The sequence below is a fragment of the Microtus ochrogaster genome, chromosome 6 (assembly GCF_000317375.1).
Source record: "Microtus ochrogaster isolate Prairie Vole_2 chromosome 6, MicOch1.0, whole genome shotgun sequence".
Classification (NCBI taxonomy): Eukaryota; Metazoa; Chordata; class Mammalia; order Rodentia; family Cricetidae; genus Microtus; species Microtus ochrogaster.
The window spans coordinates 60,812,392-60,836,621 of NC_022013.1; the positions used below are offsets into that span (position 1 = coordinate 60,812,392).

The 24,230-nt window shown below is 36.3% G+C and overlaps 1 protein-coding gene across 6 annotated transcripts in view; it reads right to left on the bottom strand.

Annotated features, from left to right (window-relative positions):
* Ankrd28 (ankyrin repeat domain 28) overlaps positions 1-24,230 on the bottom strand; it is a 144,705-nt gene that overhangs the window by 74,427 nt on the left and 46,048 nt on the right. Inside the window, exons 1-2 of one of the 6 annotated variants that reach the window (XR_003377040.1) lie at positions 14,412-14,528; positions 13,248-13,331 (exon numbers count right to left, since the gene is read on the bottom strand). Coding sequence is in view for 5 of the 6 variants with exons in the window: in XM_005348658.3 (XP_005348715.1) it covers positions 13,248-13,331; positions 14,412-14,528 (201 nt within the window). In the remaining variant the exon portion in view is untranslated. The other 5 variants (XM_026779680.1, XM_005348658.3, XM_026779679.1 and 2 more) reach the window with 5 other exon arrangements.

The window sequence follows — 24,230 nt, forward strand, 5'->3', positions numbered from 1 at the left end:
ACCACCACCACCACCACCACCACCACCACCACCACCCAGCCTCTATGGCTAATTAGTGTGGCTGCTAAGATTAAAGGTGTATGCCACCATTGCTTAGCCTGTATGGCTGACTAGTGTGGCTAGCTCTGCACTCTGATTGTCAGGCAAGATTTATTTATTTATTAAAACACAAATAAAATTATCACTATATTAAACCCCAAATTTGAGATCTGAGAGAGAAATGGTATTCCACATAAACGTGAGCATACACATATACACTGACACATAACAATCTTCTCAAAGACAATTCTTCCTGTCTACTCTGTTATATGCAAATTTTAATCTCGAGTATGTTTTAAATGTAAAGAGCAAAATTTTAAAAGTTCTCATAAATACAGAATATTATCTTTGACTCAAGTTATTAAAGATTTCATGAGTTAGGGAGACTGCTCATTTGGCAAAGTGCTTACTATGCATGAGGATCTGAGTTCGATCCCCAGAACACACATAAGAAGTGCAATTATCATGCCTGTAATTCAAATCCCAGCAATGGTGAGATGGGAGGCAGAGACAGACAGATCCCTGGTTCCTGAACTAGGTAGCCTGACCTACATGACAAGATTCAGGTCATCCAGAGACCTCATCTCAAACAAAAGGTGGAAAGCTTTTTAAAAATGCTTTCTCGAAATGTTCTTTGCAAACATACTGAATACACAATTCAGTGCTACGTGGTATTCTCAGTTATATATGTATCTTCACAATCAATCTTACAACACCTTATCCTTATACCTGAGAAGCTTTTCTCTTGAGCCAGCAGTTCTCAACTGTGGGTTATGATCCCCAAAAGGGTTGCACATCAGATATTCTATATATCAGATATTTACATTATGATTCATTGACCGCAAAAATTATAATTATAAAGTAGCAATTAGATAATGTTATGGCTGGGGGTTACCACAACACAATGAACTGCATTAAAGGATCACAACATTAGGAAGGCTGAGAACCACTGTCTTAAACTATCCTCCTTACTTCCATTATTCCTAGCCATACCAAAATAAATAAACACACCATCTCTATGGATTTGCCTGCTTTGCTTACATATCTTCGGGGTTTGTTTATACCATAGAATTATTAGCATTCCACTTTACTGATAAATAATATTCCACTGTAGGGATATATTACATTTTTTTATTCACTCAGTTGATGGAAATTTGAATTGCTTACATTTTTTGTCTATTACTAGTAATAATGACAAGAACATTAATTTCTACAAAGAAAATCTTGTCAGGTGGTGGTGGTGTATGTGTTTAATCCCAGCACCCAAGAGCAGGGGCAGGAGGATCTCTGTGAGTTCGAAGCCAGCCTGGTCTATGAAGCTAGTTCCAGGACAGTCAGAGATACACAGAGAAAAACACCCTGTCTCAAAAAACAACACCACCAAAAACAGAGATAGAGAGAAGGTGGGAAGGAGAGAATCTTTATGTGTACTTGTTTATTATTTTTAGAAGGTATATTCTTAGGAATGAAACAATACGGTAATAAATATAGCAACTCATATTTAGACTTGAACTACCAACCTGTCTTCTACAGTGACTTCTTAGCAGAGTGAACAAGGGCTCCAATATCTAGAAAGTCTTGACATCATTTGTTAATCATCTCCATCAAGCACATGTGGCACATGCCTTTAATCCCAAACTCAGGAAACAGATCTCTGAGTTCAAGGTGTTCCTAGTCTACAATAGTAAGTTACAGGCCATCTAGGGTGACACAATGAGACCCTGCCCAAAAAAGCAAAAAGCAAAATCCAAGACAAACCAAAGAAAACAAAAACCACAACTCCATCAACTTCATCCCAGTGTGTAGCAAATGGCATCTCAGTTGTGGTTCTGATTAATATTTCTCTAATGGCTAATCATGTTCCACATGTCTTTATGTGCTTATCAACCACTGTGCACTTTCTCTGGAGGTGTGTCTATTCATCATTAGCCTTTTTTTTAAAAATTGGGATATTTGCCTTTTCATTAAGGATAAAAGAACAAATAAATATAGTATGTCCCATGTCTGTGACCAATGTGTCACATTTAGGTTTCCTATTACCATCAGGACACAAGCTATCAGTCCTGCTGTGGATTTGTTCGGATGATCTTCAATTCAAATTCAGTACTAACACTCTTTACTTGGGAGGTAGTATTAAATGACACAGTAGAGGGCTCAGTTCCTCAATACTGCCCGCAATTCAGACACTAGTCACAAGTTCCAAGTTGTCTTTTCTGTACTTCTAACTATAAATTACGATTCTTATAGTCTCCTTCTATCTTCCTGTGTATATGTCATTCCTTCAGGAACTCCTGTGTGTGATCACTGGATTATCTAACTTAGTTATCTAACTTAGTTATCTAACTAACATGAAAAGACACTACCACACCTAAAAGTTCAAGGATTTTTAAGTGTTATGTGCCAATGAATGGGAGGGACGTGAAACACTTTATAAGATCAGATTCTACTTAAAAAAAAAAAAAAAAAAAAGAAAAACCACTGCTTGGCCCATTAGCTCTAGCTTCCTATTGGCTAACTCTTACATCTTAATTTTACCCATCTCCATTAATCTGTGCATCACCATGAGATCGTGTGGCCTACCAGCAAAGTTTCAGCATGTCTACCTCCAGTGGTGGCAGTGGCTCCACAGCATCTCCCTAACTCGGCCCTCTTTCTCCCAGCATACAGTCTAGCTTCTCCCACCTAGTTTTGTTCTGCCCTTGCCATAGACTCAAAGTAGTTCTTTATTCATTAACCAATAAAAACAACACACAGACAGAAGGACCTCCCACACCACACCAGAGACACATTTAAAATAAGCACTTAACACACAAAACTTCATTGTTTCTAACACATAAAATATGAAAATAACCCAACAATAGCACGGTGTATAAACTGTGTTATATATTCACTGGAACCAGTACAATTTTAAAATAAACCTACTGTAGAAAAGAACTCAGACCTGGGCAATGCTGGCATGCCTTTAATCCTAGTACTCAAGAGGAAGAGAAGGCAGATCTCTGAGATCTCTGAATTGAGGCCAGTCTGGTCTATACAGTGAGTTTCAGAACAGCAAGGGCTACACAGAGAAACCCTTTGTTAAAAGAAAAATAAAAAAGAAGGAAAGAGAGAAAAAAGACCTAAGTAATACTATATTGTATAATGATTGCATGATCTATTGGATTCAAAATATAAAAGACTAAATTATGACAAATAAAAGACTAAGATTTTTAAAGATTTATTTGATTTTAATTATAAATATGCATTATATATACAGACATATATGTGTGTTTCAGTATGCAATGAACACACACAAGTACAGGTGTTCACAGAGGCCAGAGAGGGTGTTAGTTGTGAATCACAGACATACTTGGGTCTTCTGGAAGAATACATAACTGCTGAGTCATCTCTCTAGTCCCAAATGTGAAAATTTGTTCATTATGTAGATTCAAACGGTAATTTTGAGGAACTAACAGTCAGAATAATAAGAGAGAAGAAAAAAACTGGACATTAGTAATCATTTTTATACAAAATATCAACTAAGGTCAATTTGCACTAAGGGTAAAGTGTTCTCAGTACTAGCAAAAGACACAGGATCTAAAATGGGATCTCCAAGTCAAGAACAGTAGCGAAAGCCAGATTTGTAATCCCAGATACTCAGAAGGCCAAGACAGAATACTGAAAATTTAAATCTTGCCTGGGAAACTCAGTTAGAACATGTTTAAAAGTATGTGTCATTGTCCTGACCCCTTCCTACCCGACAGGGTTTCTCTCTATGTAGCCCTGCTATCCTGGAACTCACTCTGAAGACCAGTTTGGCCTTAAACTCAAGAGATCTGCCTGCCTCTGCCTCCTGAGTGCTGGGATTAAAGGCCTGAGCCACCTCTGATCAGCATGTCTCAAAGTTTTAACAAGGCTGGAGAAGCCCTAAACAAAATACTAGAAGGAAAACTCTAACCCAAGGAAGTTGGCTACATCAACAAAAACAAAGACAATTGATGGTCTCACAGCAGCATCCCAAAGAAAGGAAAAATGCACAAATAAACATCATCAACAATGAAAACTAAATTAACAGAATATAGCAATCACTGGTCATTATTATTCCTTAATATAAATGGACTCAACTCACATATAAAAAGGCACAGGCTAACAGATTGGATACGAAAACAGAATCCATCCTTCTGCATACAACACATATCAACCTCAAACACAGACATTGTCTCAGAATAAATGGTTGGGAAAAAATATTCCAATCAAATGGACCTAAGAAACAAGCAGATGTAACTATCCTAATATCTAACAAAACAGACTTCAACTAAAATCAATCAAAAGAGACAAAGAAGGACAATTGATATTAGTCACAGGAAAAATCATTAAGAGGAAATCTCAATATGGATCATCTATGCCCTAAATACAAGGGCACCTTCATATTTCAAAGAAACACTTCTAAAGCTTAAATCATACATTAAACCCCACACACTAATAGTGGGAGACTTCAACACTCCCCTCTCACCACTGGACAGGTCAGTCAGACAAAAAATGAACAGAGAAATGAGAAAACTAACAGATGTTATGACTCAAATGGACTTCACAGATAACTATAGAACATTCCATCCAAATATAAAATATGCCTTCTCAGCACCTCATGGAACATTCTCAAAAACTGACCACATACTAGGTAACAAAACAAACCTCAACAGATAAAAAAAAAAATGGAATAACCCCATGTATCTTATCAGATCACTACGGTTTACAGCTAGAAGTCAACAGCAATACTGATTCCAGAAAGTCCACAAACACATGGAAATTAAACAATGCTCACCTAAATCATCAACAGGTCAAAAAAGAAATAAAGGGAGAAATTAAAGACTTCCTAAAATTCAATGAAAATAAGTACACAACATACCCAAATTAATGGGACACAATGAAAGCAGTGTTAAGAGGAAAGTTCTTAACACCAAATGCCTACATAAAGAAGTTGGAAAAAATCCCACACTAGTGAATTAACAGAACATTTGAAAAAACATTAGAACAAAAAAGGAGCAAACTCACCTATGAGAACTAGACAGCAGGAAATAATAAAATTGAGAGTTAAAATTAATAAAACAGAAACAAAGAAAATAATACAAAGAGTTGGTTCTTCGAGAAAATCAGCAAAATGGACAAACTTTTATCCAAACTAACCAAAAGACAGAGAGAGAATATCCAAATTAACAAAATCAGAAATGAAAAGGGGGGCATAACAACAGACAAGGAGGAAATACAGAAAATCATCAGGTCATGTTTCGATAACCTGTACTCCACAAAATTGGAAAACTTAAAGGAAATGGACAACTTTCTCGATAAATATCAATTACCAGGACCAGAGAAGGAAATTAAACAGACCTATAACTGCTGAAACAGTCATCAAAAGTATCCCAACCAAAAAAAGCCCAGGACCAGATGGTTTCAGCTCAGAATTCTACAAGATTTTCAAAGAAGAACTAATACCAATACTCAAATTATTGCACACAATAAAAACAGAAGGAACATTGCCAAACTCATTTTATGACACTACAACTACCCTGATACCCAAACCACAGAAAGATATTACTAAGAAAGTAAATTATACAACAATCTCACTCATGAACATTGATGCAAAAATACTAAATAAAATACTAGCTAGCAACTAACTAGCAAATTGAATCAAGAACACATCAGAACCATTATCCACCAAGACCATGTCGGTGGATGCAGGGATGGCTCAACATACAAAAATCTGTCAACGTAATCCACCATATAAACAAACTGAAAAATACAAACCACATGATCATCTCATTAGATACCGAAAAAGCTTTCAACAAAATACAACATCCCCAGTGGGGCGGTGGTGGCGCACGCCTTTAATCCCAGCTCTCGGGAGGCAGAGGCAGGCGGATCTCTGTGAGTTCGAGACCAGCCTGGTCTACAGAGCTAGTTCCAGGACAGGCTCCAAAGCCACAGAGAAACCCTGTCTTGAAAAACCAAAAAAAAAAAAAAAAAAAAACCAAAAACCCAAAAACAAAATACAACATCTCTTCATGATAAAGGTCTTGGAGAGAGCAGAGATACAAGGAACATACCTAAACATAATAAAGGCAATATAAAGCAATCCAACAACCAACATCAAACTAAATGGAGAGAAACTCAAAGCGATCCCACTGAAATCAGGAACAAGACAAGGTTGTCCACTCTCTCCATATCTATTCAATATAGTTCTTGAAGTCCTAGCTAGAGTAATAAGACCCCAGAAGGAGATCAAGGGGATACAAATAGGAAAAGAAGTAGTCAAACTATCACTACTTGCTGATGATATGGCAGTTTATATAAGCGATCCCAAAAATTCTACCAAGGAACTTCTACAACTCATAAACATTTCAGTAATGTAGCAGGAAACAAGATTAACTAAAAAACAAAAAACAAAAAAAACAAAAAACAAAAAAAAAAATAAAAAACAAAAAACCAATAAACAGTAGCCCCCCTGTACACAGATATAAAAGGGCTGAGAATCAACACCCTTCACAATAGCCACAAATAGCATGAAATATCTTGGAGTAACTCTAACTAAACAAGGGGAAGACTTGTATAATGAGAACTTTAAATCTTTAAAGAAAAAAATTGAAGAAGATAACAAAAAGTGGAAAGATCTCCCATGCTCTTGGGTAGGCAGAATTAACATAGTAAAATGGCAATCTTACCAAAAGCAATCTACAGATTCAATGCCCATCAAAATCCCAGCAAAATTCTTCACAGACCTCGAAAGAACAGTACTCAACTTCATATGGAAAAGCAAAAAACCCATGATGGTCAAAAGAATCCTGTACAATAAAAGAACTTCTGGAGGCATCACAATCCCTGACTTCAAACTCTAGTACAGAGCTACAGTCCTGAAAGCAGCCTGGTATTGGTATAAGAACAGACAGAAGGACCAATGAAACCAAATAGAAGACCCAGACACTAATTCACACACCTTCGAACACCTGATCTTTGATAAAGAAGCAAAAATTATCAAATGGAAAAAAGAAAGCATATTTAACAAATGGTGCTGGCATAACTGGATATCGACATGTAGAAGAATGAAAACAGACCCATATCTATCACCATGCACAAAACTCAAGTCCAAAATGGATCAAAGACCTCAACATAAAGCCAGTCACACAGAACCTCATAAAAGAGAAAGTTGTAAGTACACTTGAACGCATTAGCACAGGAGACCAATTCCTAAATAGAACCCCAGCGGCATAGACACTGAGAGAAACAATTAATAAATGGGACCTCCTGAAACTGAAAAGCTTCTGTAAAGCAAAGGAAATGGCCAACAGCCTACAGAATGGGAAAAAAAAATCTTCACTAACCCCACATCAGACAGAAGTCTGATCTTCAAAATATACAAGGACTCAAGAAATTAGTCATCAAAAGAACAAATAATCCAATAAAAAAATGGAGTACAGACCTAAACAAAGAACTCTCAACAGAGGAATCTATAATGGCTGAAAGACACTTAAGGAAATCCTCAACATCCTTAGTCATCAGACAAATGCAAATCAAAACAACTCTGAGATTCTGTCTTATACCCGTAAGAATGGCCAAGATCAAAAACATTGATGATAACTTATGCTGGAGAGGTTGTGGGTGAAAGGGAACACTTCTGCATTGCTCGTGAGAATGCAAACTGGCACAGCCCCTTTGGATGTCAGTGTGGTGATTTCTCAGAAAATTAGGAAACAACTGTCCTCAAGACCCAGCAATACCATTTTCGGGTATATATCCAAAGGATGTTCAATTGTGCCACTATGTTCATAGCAGCTTTGTTTGTCACACCAGAACCTGGAAACAACCTAAATGCTCCTCAACAAAAGAATGGATAAGGAAAATGTGGTACATTTACACAATGGAGTACTACACAGCAGAAAAAGTCATCTTGAATTTTTCAGGAAATGGATGGAGGTAGAAAACATCATTTTGAGTGAGGTAACCCAGATCCAGAAAGACAAATATCACATGTACTCACTCATAAGTGGTTTTTAAACATAAAGCAAAGAAAACCAGCCTACATAAAACCTCAGCTTGACAGAATACTGATAAGAACTTTAAGTAAATGGCTTTTCTAGAAATTGAGGTTCCTGACCTGAGCACTGAGGGTAAAATGATTTGAATGTGCTCTCCAAAGTGTAGGTGCTGCCAAGAGGACAGTGAATGGGAGTGGGGAAGGAGTTTAAGATATAATAAAGAGCTCTCATAAGGGTCAGCAAGATGGATTGTAGAGAGCTGCGTGGAGCCACACCTGATGGTGCTGGCTCCCGCCCTCCACGATCCCGAAAGCTCTCTGTGATAATCAACTCGTAAGGCCTGACTCATACTATTATCACACAATGATTGTCAGCTGCTTGCATATGCGTGGACCTATGGGCAGTGCCCACCTGGCAATCCGGGGTTGGCGGCCTGTGCCTTTTTAAGGGCTGGGAGAGGTTTGCCGGGGGGGGGGGGGGGGGGGGGGGGGGGGGGGGGGGGGGAAGAGAAGGAGAAGGAGAAAGATTGCTGTGAATAAAGTCCTGAATAAAACTGCTGCAAGAAGAGCTCCGGTGTTGCGTCTTCCTTGCTGGTCGAGGTAGAGCCGTGACAACGGATCAATGGATTAAGGTGCTTGCAGCCAAGTCTGACCTGAGTTTGGACATACATTTGTAATTCCATTACTATGGGTAGGTGGCACATAGACAGATCCCTAGAGCTTGCCGGCCAGCCAGTTTAGCTCGATCAGTAGTACTTCAGGGTCAGTGAGACCATGTCTCAAAGAGTAGGGCAGAGAGTGACAGAAAGGCACTGATGGTTTATCTCCATTTATATACATACAACACATGTGCATACATACACATACACACAAGTCTCACAGAGATTAACACTCATCTATAAAAGGACGGCAGCTTTTTCCTCATACTGATTGTCCCCAAAGGTAACTAATACTTTAGTTATTAATAGCACCTAAAACAACCAAGAACTGTCCACAAGTATTATCTTTGTCAATGTCCAAAAAAGCTCTTTAGTATGGTTTAGGGACCCCACTGGATGGCACAAACTGAGGAACCATATTAGAAGGGTAAGATAAATTCCATTTTGTTTACATCATAACTCATCCAAAATAGCACTGCACCACACAGAGGATTCTTCTGGGCTTCTTGCTTCTACTATAATAGAAAACCAAAGATAGAGGTAGGTTCTAAATTCAGAGTCCTAACATTTAATACTTCTTTGTAGCCAGTCTCACCCCATGGGAGATATTGAGGATGGCCGAGGTGAACCACCTACAATCAGGAGGATGGCGAGGGTCGCAGGAACAAGGAGAAAGATCTTAGCGGTAGCTGTGCATTCTGGCCAGTGGAGATGTATCAACAGAAAAAACTTTCCTCCATGTAAATTGATTCATCACAGGTATGGAAATGTTAAAATCACAGTGTTTGTAATTTATATACCTTGGCCTTTTGTTTACCATAAACTGCTAGAGCATGTAAGCTTTTTCCAACATACTCAAAAAATCTTTTTGCCTAGCTACAAGTAATATCATCTTCAGTGAGAATGGCTATGTTAAAGAGAAGAGAGCTTGTTAAACAGGTTGAGCACGAAGAAAAAAATTAAACATTTCAAATCAAATGAAACACTGTTTACATTAGGAACGAAAAGCACAAAATATAGAAAAACCTAACAAAAATCATACTCAGTGAAAGTATAAAATATTGGCAAAAGAAATGAAAACTTAGCTAAATACATAAGCTAAAAATATCTGAATACTATGCTATACTTGCCAATCCTAGACAGTTTTAAGTTTCATAAATCTTATTTTGACACTGAATGATGAAATACAAATATTTTTCTGCTACCTTTACAAGACTGTTCTTTGAGTAAAACATTTTTAAATGGTTCATACATATGTCCATTTCTGAAGTCAAACTTTGTAAGTAACACTAATATCTACCACTCTGGACAGAGGAAAGTAATTTCTACTTGTAGAAAAATAGCTTGCTGTAAATATAGATCATACTTTTTTCTGAAAAGGGGTGCCATAAATATTTGAGATTAAATTGTCTGAGAACTACAATATGACATCAAATTCTTATAAATTCTAAGGAAAGACATTTAATTATAATTTTGGTCATATAAATCAGAAAAACAAGTGGTATCTTCTGGATAAAATCAGGAAGGTATTCAAAGACATTGAGGACTTTTGGAGAATCCTAAATTTAGATTCAAGAATGACCCTGAAGTTAATTAATGTAACCCTACATATGTAGAACAAAAGCATAATGTCAATGCTGAAGTTAGAGGGAACTGTTCTAAGTTGTCTGTCTAAAATGATGAAGAAAATTTTATTCATAGTTCAAATGTTCTTTATACTATAAATAACAACATAACTTTAATTTTTAAGTTATTTATTTATCCCTAGTGGTTTACAGTGTTTCTTTCATAAGTAACTTCCTTTTTCAAAGTTTGCTATTTCTATTGTAAAATAATCAGTTATCTATCCTTGCTAAGTTACAGACGTAAGCAACTACTTTTCCATTCCTCCTTCCTATGGAAATTCAGAATCACTATAGACATAGCCAAACAAGCTCCTATTCTTTCCCCCAAGAAATGAAGCAGGAAATAAACCACAACAGACATAAGCAAACTAAGTAATAGGTAGGTAGGTAGGTAGGTAGGTAGGTAGGTAGGTAACCATTTTCTATTTTGCCTACTGATAGAGCAGGCTTATAATCATCAAGACTTTAGGGGATATTTTGTCAATATTCTAAGCAAAGATGCTTTCCCCTGATTTGAAAGGAAACCTAGAGAATATTTTTTCAGCTTTGTTTTGAGCATGTGCAGTTGTTACTCATTTCATGTGTGGACAAGGCTCAGATCCTAAACTCTGCATTGTCATAAGACCGACTAATAATCAGCTTGCTCTGGAGTAAATTATTCAACAAGCATGCTTAGGGCCTTGAATTTGATCACCAACACTACAACAAACTAATACTACCAACAAACTACACATGCAAAAGGCTTCCATTTACTGAGCCAGTAAATGGCCTTATTTGAGTTCAGCAGCTATGCAAAATCTAGGGGTGAAAGCAAGCATCTGAAACCCCAGTCAGTGCTGGGTGGCAGGCAATCTCTAGATTAAGTGAAAGACCCTGCCTCAAAATATAAGGTGAAGAGGAGCTCAAGGAGACATCCAATGTCAACATCTCGACTCCACATGCAGAGACAAGAGCACATGCACGCACGCACAAATACAACATAAACACACTTGTATAAAATAACCTTTAAAAACAAAAAATCTGAGTTTCAAGGAGCATAATTCTTCAACACTTAATCTTTGTTATTACTAGGAACCTGCTACAGTCTCCCTTAAAGAAGGGACACTGATATTTCTTATAGTGTTAATGATGTTCAAAAACAAGATTTATTTTTTCCATTTAAGGTATTTTGACTGAATAAAGTAGAAAATAAATGGCACCTACGAGCTTTGTGATGGAGTAATTAGCCATGGTAATTAGATTATTCCTGAGATTCTCACTAAATAAGAAATGTTAGTATTATTAAAGCTAAAGATCAAAGACCAAACAAAATAGTGTACATTCATTTCCCTTCTGCTCATACATCTACACTCCTACAACTATTGTCTGTGCTAGGCAAAGTGGACTTGCTAAGACAGCCTAATTAGGTAAAGTGAACCATGCGTTCCACTTTAAATAAATAAATCCTGAATTAGGTGTATGCTTCTCCAACTAAATATAAACCAAGAAGCCATTCACTTGAAAAGTTATGACAGCAGTCTCTAGGTCAATACTCCATGTTCTTAGAAATCAACCATTTGAGTCAATAACACACATCTATTTAGATAATCTGAACTTCAGAAGATAAATGTTTAAATATCTAACAACATTAAATGGCACTCTATAAAACTAAAGAGATAAGAGTTCAAGATATGCTTGTAGTGTATTATGTTTATAGTATATATTTCTTATAATTACAAAAAATTCTAGAACATCTGTTTTGGTAGTGTTATAGCAACTTTAGGAGTCATGAGACTTTCCATGCCATCCTTACTTAAGAGGAATATTTATTTCCAGAAAATGTTTATAAAATAATGAAATTATTTTGTCTTACTAAATTAGATTATTTAAGCAAGTTTAATAAGTTAAAAAAAGTCAGTACTGGCTACAAAATAAGACCCTATTTCAGAACAGTTATATATAAATATTATATATTTAAAAAATAATCTCCATACTGTTTGATATATTTTCTTTCTACACTTTCTAGCATGTTAACCTTGAATATTACAGCTACTATATTATTAAGTTCAAAAAGTTTTTAAACAATCCATCAAAATTGAGTCTAATAAAAATCAAGAGTCTCTGTGTGTATCTATGTATATATCTATCTATCTACATAGAATCACATACATATGACCCATGAAAATAAAAAGACTAGTTGAGAAGAGGAAGGGATGGAAAAAGGAAGAGGATAAGAAAGGATAATAGAGAGTAAATAAAATCAAAGTATATGATTTACTTGAACAAAAATGTGATTAATGAAGCCCATCATTTTGTACAGCAAATATACTTTAACAAAAAGTATTCACAAAGCTCTCACCACAATTATTTACAGAAATCACATCTGATATCATAAGATACATTTTAACTTTACAGAAATCTTTTCTGTCAAGTTTTAAAAAGAATCCTCATATCTAAAAAATATCTAAAAATAATAAACTGTCATATTTGCGTTTTACTTTCAAAACATGGTTCAACAAAAGAAAAACATGTATCTCTACACACACACACACACACACACACACACACACACACACACACGCACGTACGCACGCACGCGCGCGCGCGCGCTCTTTATGAATGAGAACAGCAAAATGTTACCGAAGGAAGGGTCCTGAGACTATTTTTCAATATTCCTGCATTTGAAAATTTCTATATAAAAAGTTCAGAGGACAAAAACCTCTCAATTGAGTTCTGGGAGCTGTGGGTTTTCTGATAGTACATTATATATGTCCAGTATATCTCTTTTGATTTCGAGCAGGATTTTTCCCTCCCTCACTGAAAACAACTGTTGCAAAATTATGCTTTTAAACAAAATCATGCAAACAAAATCACAAAACTAGAACAGAGTTTTTTAAAAGTAGGCTAAAAAGGTTGGTGTAACCGAATTAACTGCTTTACCTGAAAGTTAACATCTTCTTTCTTAAATATTAGTGCTCGAACTTCATCTGGATCACCATTAAATATAGCTTGCACCAGTGACGGCTAAAAAAAGAAAATGGATAAATAAATAAACATTGATCATATAATATATATAACTTTAAAGATATTTTTGCATGATTTCTAAATCTAATGTTTTTTTTTCTCCCCTGTAGCCATAATCTTTTTTGAGGGGGTAGGGAACATAAATCAGACATTTCATGCAGTCTAATAATATTAAAAGTATGGAGTTCATCCTGGGGAGTGTAATAAAAAAGCCTAATAAATCTTTTCAAAAGTAATTTGACCAAAATTAAGTAACAGACTTGACACTCATTTTATTTCTTATGTGAAAGCCCTTTGCTTAATTTGATGAAAAGACAGACATACAAATAAGTCTGATAACTCAAATCTATTCTTGGAATAGAACCAATTCCTAATCCACTGAAGACTATGAAAGAAGGAGATTTTGAAAACATACACACTGTATATAATATATAATGATAGAAATCCCAGAAACAAAATTTAGCATCTGATAAAAATAACTACTATTCAAAGACCAAAAGATAATACACACCTGAATAACAAGAAAGACAAACATATGCATGTCATATCTAAATATAAGCTCCTAACCAGCAGCATAGCCTCTGCAAGGCATCATAATATACTAGTCAAATAAGAGTTAGCTAATGAAAACAGTGTTTACAATAAGGTTAAAGACATACCCTGATTCTTTTTAATATAAAGTTTTGTATGAAAATGGGTAAAAATTCATTATAGAAAAGACTATGCCTTGATGTTGCTGGAAGTAGTCTACCTTTTCAAAAATATGCAGAATCCCTGATTGTCAGATCAGTTCTAAAACCAAAGAAAACAAAGAGCATGTTTTCATAACTACTTTGGTTTATTTTCGAGTCTTCATAAGGAGATGAACAGATATAGTCTAAAGTGAAAACTAAGCATTTGAAAAAGAAAAACTGAGAAATGTACTCATTTTACACATAAATAATACTGCATCATACAGATCCACATACTGCCTGGAGTTTCTAATGAAGCTAGTAAAATCTAACTCAATGTACTACTACAAATTTAAATTTACATAACTAGCTCTATAAAATATAATCAACAGAAACTCTCATAGCTTACCAATACATTTCCAGAGAATGGAGAATGTAGAGATTTATTTTCCTGGGGCAACTTAGAAATGAATACAGGAGAATCATCTTCTACCTCCTCCAAGACAACAATACACACTCGACTCATTCGCTCTTTTAGAACATTAAACTTCAGGCTTTATGCTAGAAGTCACAGTGGGAAGAGCACAGTTTTTCCTCCTCTTCTGTATATCACTCATGAACATTCTCTGAACAGTGCAGCTGGTTTCATAGTAATATTAGAGTAACTGAAGTTTAAAATTATGACACATAACTTCCTAAAAATAAAAACCTATTTCTTTCTGCCAGGTTATTGCAATCTATAAAAAGTTTCACATCAATATGTCAATAATTAAAGCTCAAATCTATGGGTTAATTCTTTTAAAAATATGTTTCTTCTGCCAAAATAGTTACATTAAGCTCTGAAATTTACTTTGTACAAAACAATCCTTGTTTTGGGTGACAGGACACCACACCATAAAAAATGAAATCAGAAACAACTGCTGAGATAGAGGCGGCCACAGACCGCCCCACTCTTGTCTACAAGGTCATACAGTTACCAGTAGGCTGGGCGGCTTGTAGCTGAAAATAAAAACAACAGAATCTCACTATTCTGTTTCCACTTCTAATTTGTCTTCATTTTTTCAGCTTAAACGACTTAATACAGATATTATCCAGGAAACAAATAAACAAAAAATATAGAAGTTAGTATAAATCCTGAAAATGAAGTTCAGGGGTTGACAATTCTTTCTGTGTTTAGGAAAGAAAAAAAAAGCCACCACTCTGCATTAACGGCAAGGCTGCAGCACATTTACACGTGATGAGTCAGATCACAGGAGACAACAGGACCTCTGGTACGAGAATACAAGTTGATAATCCAGACTTCACACACAGCAGTCCAAACACAGAGCTTTATCCCATCAGTAACAGAAGCAAGGCAAAGCTTTTATTCTTTCTCCATCAGGCAGTTGTTCCTGGCTGCCCAGCAAAAAGACACAGGCACCAGGCAGAAATGGTGTCAGTGGAGAATCCTAACAAGCAGACAGCAAAAGAATCAGAAGACCTTTGAGCTCCAATTACTGCTTCGGAGTTTTCACTTTGAGTAGTTTATCGCTCTAATACTTCCTTTCATCTCTGCATGAATACAGCTTCCATTAAACAGTCCTCATTCAGAGGGAAAACAGCAGACTGTGCATCTTCTCTGAGCCAACTACTTTTCAGTCATCTGCCTCTGTGCCAATACAGTTTCCTCCCCTGGTAAAAACCGCTAAAGTTATCCTTTTCAGTTGATTTCAGATGCTTTCCTGTTCCTCAGATGATCTTGCAAAATTCCACTGTTATCTTCAAATGAATAAGCCCTTGAGAAATACCTACACAACCTCAGAATCAGTCCCGCAGAAGCATTTCAACCGAGCAACAGTCTGAAGACCCGCAGGATGAAATGCCTAGTAATGCTCACGTTACACTTACCAGAGAGCCGAACGACTGCTCAGGATGTAACGGATGTAACTTCCTCTAGCAGGAGAAAAAAACAGTGCATTTGGACAGCCTTCACAATTAGAGGGTTCATGCCAGTTCTGTGACTAATCCAGATCAAACTGAAAAATTCTATAACTGAAAAATAAGTGCACTTTTAACATTTTCCACTAAAAGCCACAAGGAAATCTGGTGTACTGCCTCTGCTGAGTAACACTGGCGTTAGCAAGTAAACAATCCCAAACAGCTTAACTGCTTTCGTATGCGACAAGTACAGCCAATGTTTAACTCCATGATAGCAGCTGCAGTAAGAATGTCCGTAGCGAGTAAGAGAGATCTCAAGAGGAAAGAGACATAGTGTATCAGACTAAAGACCATGAACCTAAGTTAAGGTGCACGACTTTTTATTTTTCCAAGACCACCTTCCTCCTCCCTTCTCATTTCTTCTTCCCCTTTGGATGTATGTTATTTTCTAGAATGGAAAGAGGTTCTAAAAAAATCAAATGTTAAGGCTTGTTATAACTTCTAAATTAATGAATTAACTTTTATGTTAATGAGTCAATCATTTATTGACTCATACTTTTTTAAAGAAAAAATTTTTAATTTCATAAAGGTAGAAGTCCTAATGTTAAGATTTTATGAAACATTTGAATTTTCACTGAAGACATTAAATAATACCTTCATATCTGAATATGCTCTGAAGTCTTAAAAACCCACTAAGCAGCTACATAAAACAGCTGTTTAAAGTTCTTAACGTAGAAACTAAACAACCAAGCCCTCTTTCCCGATAAAATAATTTCCCAAAAGCTACAATTCAGTGTGAAAACCAACCATTTGGGGGCTGAGGTTGTAGCACTTGTCTAGCCTGCACCAGACCATGGGTTTAATCCTAAACACTGTAAACAAAATCACCCAAAACCACTGTGAAGTTGTCTTTCACTACCTTTCCCACTTTGCCCCAAACTAAGAATATTTCTCAATTTATTACAAAGAAATATATGCCCCACCTTGATCTGTATTTTCTCCTTTTATCATCTCGGATTCTTATAAACAACCTCATGCTATTTTTCAGCATTTTATGCATGGTGCTATATTTTCCCTTAATATAATAATCTACTATAATCACATTTTATATAAGAAAAAAGAACTCAGAAGACTAAAATGCTTAACGCCAAAAAACATATATTTCTACTACCAGTAAGATTTTTTTAAAAAGCCGGGCGGTGGTGGCGCACGCCTTTAATCCCAGCACTCGGGAGGCAGAGGCAGGCGGATCTCTGTGAGTTCGAGACCAGCCTGGTCTACAGAGCTAGTGCCAGGACAGGCTCCAAAGCCACAGAGAAACCCTGTCTTGAAAAACCAAAAAAAAAAAAAAAAAAAGATTTTTTTTTAAATAAAAAAAACTTTACTTCTATGTGGAAGAACTGATCATTAAAGAAAACTGATAATGACTGTTGAAAGTTTAGGCAACAAAAGATTATCTATTTGTAAGTTCCCCCCACCCGAGACAGGGTTTCTCTGTAGTTTTGGAGCCTGTCCTGGAACTAGCTCTTGTAGACCAGGCTGGCCTCGAACTCGCAGAGATCCACCTGGCTCTGCTTCCTGAGTGCTGGGATTAAACGCATGCGCCACCACCGCCCAGCGTAAGTTATTTTTGAATGAGCATTTCAATGCTACTATTTGCTTAAGCCAATTTACTTATTAAATCATGGGGAGGAGGACTTAATATAAGTAAGAATGCCAGAAATTAGAGACAAAAATTACTGAAAATTATTAAGTATTCATGTAGAGAAGAACCAACATTCACAATGGGTTCAATAGTTAATCTTCCGTGGGAAAGAATGGACTCTTGCTATGTTGCTTAGGCTACCCTAGAACTCCTGCACTGAACAGATCTGCCTGCTTTGCCTAGCATATGGGACTCTAGGTACATGTCACCATGTCTGCTTCTATTAGTGTAGGGCCATATATTATATAGGCTCATATGTCTACATTGTATGGCGGCCAGACTCTCAAGCCATAGTTTGCACCTGACCACATAGAAGGTGGTCACCTAACCTTTCCAGACAAACCTAACAAAGGGTCAGCATATGCTAATGTTGTTCTGCTCCTTCTTTGTAATTTGGAGGACACCTAGGATAGAGATATTAATTCAGCTACAGAGCTGCTGTACAGAACAGGAAGATAGAAAGACGTGACAGAGCAGGTATAGATAGGTATAGGCGTGACCTTAGACATTCGTCTAGTTACCTAGGGAACAGAATGCTAATGAGTTCCCTCCTCAGTTTAAGTATAAAAGTTTAGGTATAAAAGCTGTTTGGAGAATAAATGCGGGTGAGAATTTTCAGGATGTGAACGCAGGATTTCAGGAGGGATCACTGAGAATCTCCCTCCCAATAAAGCGATGTGACTTGAGTCTTTAATCCCATACCTCCCCTCTCGTCCAGAGAAGTAATTTATGGTCTGGGCTGGCACCTGACCACGACATACTAGTTACTTTAAAATATATTAAATGTTTTTATAGGCAAATATTGTAACATATGATGTTACCCATCACTATATAGTTAAATCAAATATATGATTCTAACACTTGAAACATAAAAATAAAATTATAATAACATCTTATTGCCTATTTTCAGGCAAATAGAACCTCCTTTTATACAAATAATGTTTTACTTGCTCCAAAGTATCTGGTGTAAGTTCATCTACTTTGATTAAAGAAGTTGCATCCTATTTCTTGTTTGAAATCAACTTTTACACTGAAGGTTTTCCCAACCATTTGGAGATGAGGGATTTCAAGACGGGGTTTCATTATATAGCTCCAGCTGTCCTGGAACTCACAGAGATCTTCCTGCCTCTGTCACCCAAGTGCTGGGATTAAAAGCATGTGACACTACCACCTGGCTTCCTAATCATTTTTTACATAAAATTTATCCTATAAAAATTTAAAATTTTATTTAAAGCCCCTATGTCAGAATCTACAGCATGACTGGAAATGAAGGGTTAGCGCATCAGTATACTGTAATAATCTAGAAGCACAAATAAAACCATATTGAACAAGAACACCCATTTTAAAGATATTTACTAAAAATTATATAGCATTGATTGAACAAATATTCAGTCTTATTTCTTCTATGCACAGCACATCAAAAAAACTAGAAAATATTGTGTTTACATGTATATAAAAATTTTCATCTACTAAGACATTATACAATAAGCAAGCTGCTATATCATAAATAAGAAAAATAACCAGTATAAGAACACAAGATACTGAAAGGCAACATCATATACCAGAGGCTTACACAGGAAATACAGACCACACATTCATGAGGCAGTGAATAGTATACAAATTCATTAACTGTAACTGGCATGTAAGGGACCTTCCAATTGTTTTTACAAAGCTATCCACAAACCTCACTGCTAGGTTTCTTGTTTTAACTTACTAATATTTTTTTTCTTTTTGCCTCTTAAACCAGTAATAACTAGCTGGAGCTTTTAGGATCAGAACTCACATTTGGGGGAAAAGGTTTCAAAATTTAAAAACACTATTTGTACTGCATGAATAAGCTACTCAAATCTTAGACTAGTATGATCTAATAGAAATATAAAGATATCTACACAAGTAATTTCTTTTCTTTTTTTTTAAATATTTATTTATTTATTATGTATACAATATTCTGTGTGTATGCCTGCAGGCCAGAAGAGGGCACCAGACCCCATTACAGATGGTTGTGAGCCACCATGTGGTTGCTGGGAATTGAACTCAGGACCTTTGGAAGAGCAGGCAATGCTCTTAACCTCTGAGCCATCTCTCCAGCCCCCTACACAAGTAATTTCTTACCTAGTCACATTTTTAAGCAAAAGCTGGCAAATTAAAATTTTAACATGTGCAAAATAAGATAGAGAAACCCACAACATTATATTATGTGGAGAAAGAGAGTCTAAATGGGAGGTCTCCACGAAATTCTTCCCCTCAGACCTCAGAGAATCCTGCAGAGGAAGGAGAAAGACTGAAAAAGCCAGAGATGATGGAGAGTGAGAACAAGGCCCCCTGAATCAACTACGCAAGGAACATATGGGTCTACACCAGGTTCTCTGTGTATATATCATAGCTATTAGCTTATTTCTTTATGGCACCCTTGATTGTGAGAACTCTGACTCTTGGAACTCTTCTTCCTGTTGGGCTGCCATGTCCAACTCCAACATGACCACTCTTACATACTGCTGATGACGATGTAAACTAGTCCAGCCACTATCAACAAGGAAGTTCCTCAAAAAAAAAAAAATAACAATAGAACTACTATGTGACCCATTTATATACAACTTTGCACTAGATGCCCAAAGGAGTCAAAGTTGACATATAACAGAAACACTGTGTGGCCACCATTATCACAGTACTAGCAATAATTGAACTACAGAATAAGCCCAGGTGCTCCAATCAGCAGGTAAAAGCGGAGAATTATGATCACAAGGATGCAGAAAGGAGGTTGGTTTTCATAGGGAAGATTAATAGGAAACATTTGAAGATAAAACTTTCATTGTATATGGTCAAAATTAACTTTTCCTATTTCAGTCTTACATATATTTTCTTAAATTTGACATTTTTTCTAATGTAAATAGCATTTATACAAGAGTTTCCTTCAGTCTGTTTTAAGAGTCCCCCCTTAAAAAAGAAACAAAAACACTCTAGAACCCTCACCGTATTTTCCATTATTAGTGTGTTGTGAATAATTTACAGTAAGTAGGGAAATTAACTCTGGAAGACAATGACAAAATTTAATTTTTCTATGTTAATATGTAGTTTGCTACTGGTTGTCTACTTACCAACCTTTGTTAACTCTTCCCTTCTTACAGCCTACCTTCAGTTCTGTTCTGTATAGCACATGGCTTAGAGAAATCTTGAATAGAGTAAGGTGATCATGGTAATTCTATTCTACCTACTAAGTAACTCATTTGGTAACTGACATGCAATCATGCCAGCTTGCTCTGTCACATGCCAGGGAAAGTCAGCTGTAGTGCTTCTAGGAAAGCTTTTCTTTCTTTCTTTTTCTTTTCTTTCTTTTTTTTGATCTAAGGGAGAGAAAAGGAAATGGTCCTCCTACTGAACAAGAATGTTTGATAATAATGTCGTGAGGTATGCTGGGTATCTTATGACTGAATGGAGTTATCTTAGAGTCCATGCTAAGTCTAACAGAGGGAAAACCTATGTATGGTCCAGCAGTAAGTAAACTAAACCACTCAACCTAAATAACAGTATTTCAATTCCTACTGCTATGGTAAGACCCTTTACTATTTAATCCAGTTTCTATTTTAAATATAAGTTATTTTCAGTTTAAAATAGCCCTAATATTAAGGGACAAACAATATTCTATTACAAATAAAAGTTATTAAAGTATAATGATTTACCTTATATTGGCTCAAAAGTTTTTAAGTATGCCTGTGATGCTGGATATTATGAATATAAACATCAACAAAACAATAAAAATTGAAGCATCATTGTTGGTAGGCTTAACAACTAAATTAGCTAAGAATGGACTAGTCACAGATTCTAATAAGACAGCTCCTTTATTTTTAAAAAGTTTAGAACCAGTTACAAGTAATGGAATTAGCATTGCTTAACAGTTATAATCATAGCATTTTATAAGCTTACTAAAGTAAAAAAAATATTTAAAAAAGATCCCGTTCTGTGTTCCTGAAGATTGCTGCTCTCCAAAACACTGGTTACTACAGCAGTGTTTTGTTTTGTTTTGCTTTTAAAGAAACTCCATACCACAAACACATCAGAAAACTACTTTCCTTCTTTTAGCCATAAAAATTGCTATGCTGAAATACATCATTCTTTTTTGGTTTTGTCAAGACAGGGTTTTTTCTGTGTAACCTTGGTGGTCCTGGAACTTGCTCCTGTAGACCAGGCTGGCTTCGAACTAATAGAGATCCACTTGTCTCTGCCTCCTGAGTACTGGGATTAAAGGTGTATGCCACCATTCCACGCAAAATATAGCATTTTTTGATAAAGGGAACTAAAGAAAAATATTCTAAACTATCTGAGTCATTGCTTGAATTTTAAAATAGAATGTTCAGTATGTCTCCACCCCATTACAGTTCAAAAAGACATGAGTCATTTTCTTTATTATTTTCCAAATGATAGCTACTTTCGAACATAAGTGATACACAGTTTTAGTTTGTGTGTGGAATAACCAGTGTACACATAAGTGACTGATCTCTCTGTACTAGTGGAAATTCTTGGGCTGCCTCATGTAATTATTGCTCAAAGAAATAAACACAGGGTAACCATAGCAACTCACTCTCCTTAACTTTTAAAGTACAGTAACGTAATACCACATTTACCCAAGTGTTTTCAAATTATAGAAACCAACATGAATAATCACGCTGTAAATAATCTTTTTTTATTCCTTTTTGTTTGTTTTGTTTCATTTTTCAAGACAGGGTTTCTCTGTAGCTTTGGAGCCTGTCCTGGAATTAGCTCTCAGAGACCAGGCTGACCTCCAACTTACAGAGATCCACCTGCTTCTGCCTCCAGGGTGTTGGGATTAAAGGCGTGCGCCACCACTGCCCGGCTCTTAGTCTTTTTTAAGAATTTAATTTCTGTGTATGTATGAGTCCTGTGTGTGTGTGTGTGTGTGTGTGTGTGTGTGTGTGTGTGTGTGTGTGTGTGTGTATTTGTGGTACCCATGGAAGCCAGAAAAAGGACATGAGATTTCCCCTAGAAATGAAGTTACAGGCAGTTATGAGCTGTCGCGTGGGTGATAGGAACTTAACTCAGATCCTATCTGAAAGAGTATCAAGTCTCTTAACTAATGAGCCATCTCTTCAGTGTTTCTTAAAGGGCAAGACCTAGTTAGTGTGTTTCAGCTGAGTATGGTGGTACATATTTGAACTAAAGGCCAGACTGGGCTATACAGCAAGACAGTCAAAAGGAAGGGAGGGAGGGAGGGAAAAGAGAGAAAAAATCACAAAGACCAAACAAAAAACTAATAATACTAGACAAATCAAATGGGAGATTTAGGAAAACAAAACATTAAAGAGGGGGAAAATACCCTCTAATTCATATTGGCTTTCAAATCAGTATGAATGATTAGTAGCTTTGCTTATTTTCAACCTACTTCTTTTTGTTTGTTTGTTTTTTGTTTTTCGAGACAGGGTTTCTCTGTGGCTTTGGAGCCTGTCCTGGAACTAGCTCTATAGACCAGGCTGGTCTCGAACTCACAGAGATCTGCCTGCCTCCTGAGTGCTGGGATTAAAGGCGTGCGCTACCACCTCCCGGCTTTTCAACCTACTTCTTGAGCTATGAGGAAATGTAACTTCCAAAATACAGTAATGGTACATAATTATTAGAACAGCTTTCCCTTTTATGTCCTTCACATTTGACGTGTTAGATATATTCTAAAAATCTTACTTGTTGCTTACCCTATTATATTGTTTATAGTCTTTTGAAAGGAAATAGAGGCAAAATTTTCATTGTGTTCACTTAATTTTCTGAATAAGATCATAAATTCTTGTGCATAATTCTTGAATCTAGTCTACCCTAAAAAAGCCATTTTATCTTCTGTTTTCCTGAATTCATACTTTTCTAGAGGTCTTCTCTACTGTTAGCTATTGCTCTGTTCACACACAGGGTTATCCCCAGAGCACCTGTGTTTCTGAGTTAAGAGAAACTTTAGTTGGCAAATGTTATCAATAAACTTGCTTATAAAGGCATTGCCCCTTTTGAGGCATGTACCATCTAATTAGGTAATCTTTTTATTTCTTTTTGTTTGTACCTGACAAATATCACTACCCAATTCATCTGGATATTTGTCTCAGGGCCAGTCAGATGGCTCAGGGGGGTGAGGACACTTGATGCCAAGCCTGACAACCAAAGCTTGATTCCCAGAATCTGCATGGCAGGAGAGAATAAATGCACACAAGGTATTTTCTGACCTCTGTGAGTTATAACACACACACAAAAGCAGAATGACTTCTACTACTACCCTAAGTTTCACATCTGCCAACTTGTTGCAATTAAAATATGTCACAACATTCCATATAGTTCTGTCTTTGTATATACACTGTTCCCTAGTCACCTCCTTATCCACAGAATATATAGTAGGGCTATATAAAATACAGTAGAAAATTAGAGAGCAGCTAAGTCATGAAAAGCCATGAGTATCATAATATAGCAAACAGATTTTTAAATCTGTACAATGATGGACTGAACCTTTTAAATCAAGTTGAAAACTAAAAATCAAGTTTATACATAAAAAAAAAAAACTCACTGTAGCCGGGCGGTGGTGGCGCACGCCTTTAATCCCAGCACTCGGGAGGCAGAGGCAGG